At 45.4% G+C, this 2,427-nt stretch overlaps 1 protein-coding gene across 1 annotated transcript; it reads left to right on the top strand.

Annotated features, from left to right (window-relative positions):
• The first annotated feature begins 382 nt into the window (after nucleotides 1–382).
• Nucleotides 383–2,101, top strand: LOC113740873 (uncharacterized). Its single transcript, XM_027268388.2, has 2 exons — nucleotides 383–895; nucleotides 986–2,101. The coding sequence occupies exons 1-2, from the start codon at nucleotides 383–385 to the stop codon at nucleotides 2,099–2,101; spliced, it is 1,629 nt and encodes a 542-aa protein (XP_027124189.2).
• Nucleotides 2,102–2,427: the final 326 nt, after the last annotated feature.

The raw sequence follows: 2,427 nt of genomic DNA, 5'->3' as shown, positions 1-2,427 counted from the left end.
GAATAGTTAGGAAAAGCGCTTAGTTAGTTGTTTTGGCCTAACTTTGTATATTGTTTTGGAGGACCCTTTTTGTTTCATGGGATGACTTTTGTATGTACTTGACTGACTGTTTTTGTATAACTACTTGATCCTGTAATGTGTTGTATGTATATGTCTTGTGTGTGTTATTGGCTTATTGGATCATGTCTATGCTTATGTGCCCCTTTAACATTATATTTGTGCCTCGATTTTAGTTTGATTTAAACCAATGGAGGGCACTCGTAGTGGACGAGGCCGTGGGCGTGGAGTTAGGTAACCCACGTCTGAAAGGGGTACTGGGGAAATCTCGTCTGGACCAAACCCTGAATCTAGGGTTGATCCCAATGTCCAAATAGCTGCCGCTATGCAGCAAATGACCGATTTGCTGGCCCATGTGGTGCAACAACAGGGCCACAACCCTACCCCACCTGTCGGGAATCTCGAAAACCCTGGGAATAATGTGGAAAGTGAGGATCGAGCTCTTGAAAGGTTCCAGAAGTTCTCCCCATCGAAATTTCTTAGAGGGCCCGATCCCGATGTGGCTGAAAGGTGGTTGGAGAAAATGGTAGACATCTTTGCGGCCTTACATTATTCAGAAGAAAGACAGGTTACTTTTACGGTCTTTCAGCTAGAAGGGGCCGCTCGTTCCTGGTGGAATGTTATATGCACCAAGTGGGAGAGAGAGCAGACATCAAGAACGTGGGTAAACTTCGTTAGGGAATTTAACGCTAAGTATTTTCCGCCCTTGGTCCAAGAAAAGAAGGAAGACGAGTTCATTCGACTTCGCCAAGGCACCCAATCAGTGACCGAATACGAGAGCCAGTTTACTCGATTAGCTAAATTTGCCTCTGAACTCATTATGATTGAACAAAGAAGGGTACGACGTTTTATTCAGAGGTTAAATGTGAAAATCCAAAAAGATTTAGCCGCGACCTAGATTAACACTTTCAGTGACGTTGTGGATAAGGCTTTGCGGGCCGAGAACGCAAGGCTTCAAGTTCGAAATTTCCAAGTTAGAAAATGTGAATTTTCAGGGAATAGTTCTACTCAGGGAGATAAAAGTACCCCTCCTAAATTTGGAAGGGGAGCTGGAGGACGATTTTCGGGAACGACGAGAGGGACTCCGCCAAGGGGTGGCCAACAGAGGAGTGCCTCACAGGGAAGCTCAGTCACTGTTTCTCGTGGCCTGTGTGGGTTTTGTGGGAAGCCAAACCACACGGAAGATAACTATTGGAGAAAGGAGAAGAAATGCCTACGCTGTAGGAGCGCGGAGCACCAGATAGCCAGTTGTCCGGTTCAACCCCGAGAGGCAAGAGGGTCTACCCAATCTTCTAAGGCGATCTCAGGGCAGTCAAAAGTGGAAGGGACGAAACCGAAGGTGCCCGTGCGAGTGTACTCTCTTGAGCAACGTCCTGTACCTGATTCGGTGGAGGTGGTGGAAGGTACGATTCCTATCTTCCACCGTCTAGTTAGGATTTTGATAGACTCCGGTGCCACCCATTCCTTTGTTAACCCCGAATTCATGTGTGGGATTGATGTAACTCCTGTAAACCTGCCCTATGAATTGGAAGTGAGTACGCCTACGGGGGACCAATGTTTGGTTACGAGTAAAATGTTTGCAAACTGTGAAATTTGGGTAGGAGAGCGAAAGTTATTAGGAAATTTGATAAGTTTAGCTATTAAGGGGTACGATATGATATTGGGCATGGACTGGTTAGTTAGGTATGATGCCCAACTTGACTGTAAAAGAAAAGTAGTGAAATTTCGTATACCGGGGGAAGCGACCTTAAAGTTAGATATGAGGGGCAGTTTAGCCTCATCTGCAATGATTTCGGGCATTCGCGCTAGGAAATTATTGAGTAGAGGGGCACAAGGGTTCTTAACCTTTCTCATTAACCCTCCCACCGATAAGCTGAAAGTAGAAGATGTTCCGATAGTGGGCGAATATTCGGATGTGTTTCCTGATGAGTTAGTGAATCTATCACCGCAAAGGGAGATAGAATTTGAGATTAACTTGTTACCGGAGATTTCACCTATCTCTAAACCCCATACCGCATGGCACCTGCTGAATTTAAGGAGTTGAAGTTGCAGTTGCAAGACCTTTTGGAGCAGAATTTTATCCGTGAGAGTGGATCTCTTTGGGGGGCACCTGTTCTCTTTGTTAAAAAGAAGGACGGGACATTGAGGTTGTGTATCGATTACCGAGGGTTGAACAACGTAACCGTTAAGAATAAGTACCCACTACCCCACATTGATGAGCTGTTTGACCAGTTGCAAGGTGCAGTAGTCTTTTCAAAATTAGACCTTCGACAGGGGTACTACCAATTATTGATCCGAAAGGAAGATGTCCTAAAACTGCCTTCAATTCTCGGTATGGGCATTTCGAATTTGCTGTTATGCCCTTTGGTC

Source organism: Coffea arabica, chromosome 4e (assembly GCF_036785885.1).
Source record: "Coffea arabica cultivar ET-39 chromosome 4e, Coffea Arabica ET-39 HiFi, whole genome shotgun sequence".
Classification (NCBI taxonomy): Eukaryota; Viridiplantae; Streptophyta; class Magnoliopsida; order Gentianales; family Rubiaceae; genus Coffea; species Coffea arabica.
Note: the sequence above shows the minus strand (reverse complement) of the source record. Positions and strands in the feature narration are given on the sequence as shown.

Excerpts from the sequence above, each read along its gene's own strand:
- LOC113740873 (XM_027268388.2), top strand. The coding sequence starts at position 383 with ATGCAGCAAATGACCGATTTGCTGGCCCATGTGGTGCAACAACAGGGC. Across the intron at positions 896-985 it reads TTATGATTGAACAAAGAAGG|GCTTTGCGGGCCGAGAACGC; the intron begins GTACGACGTTTT and ends GTTGTGGATAAG.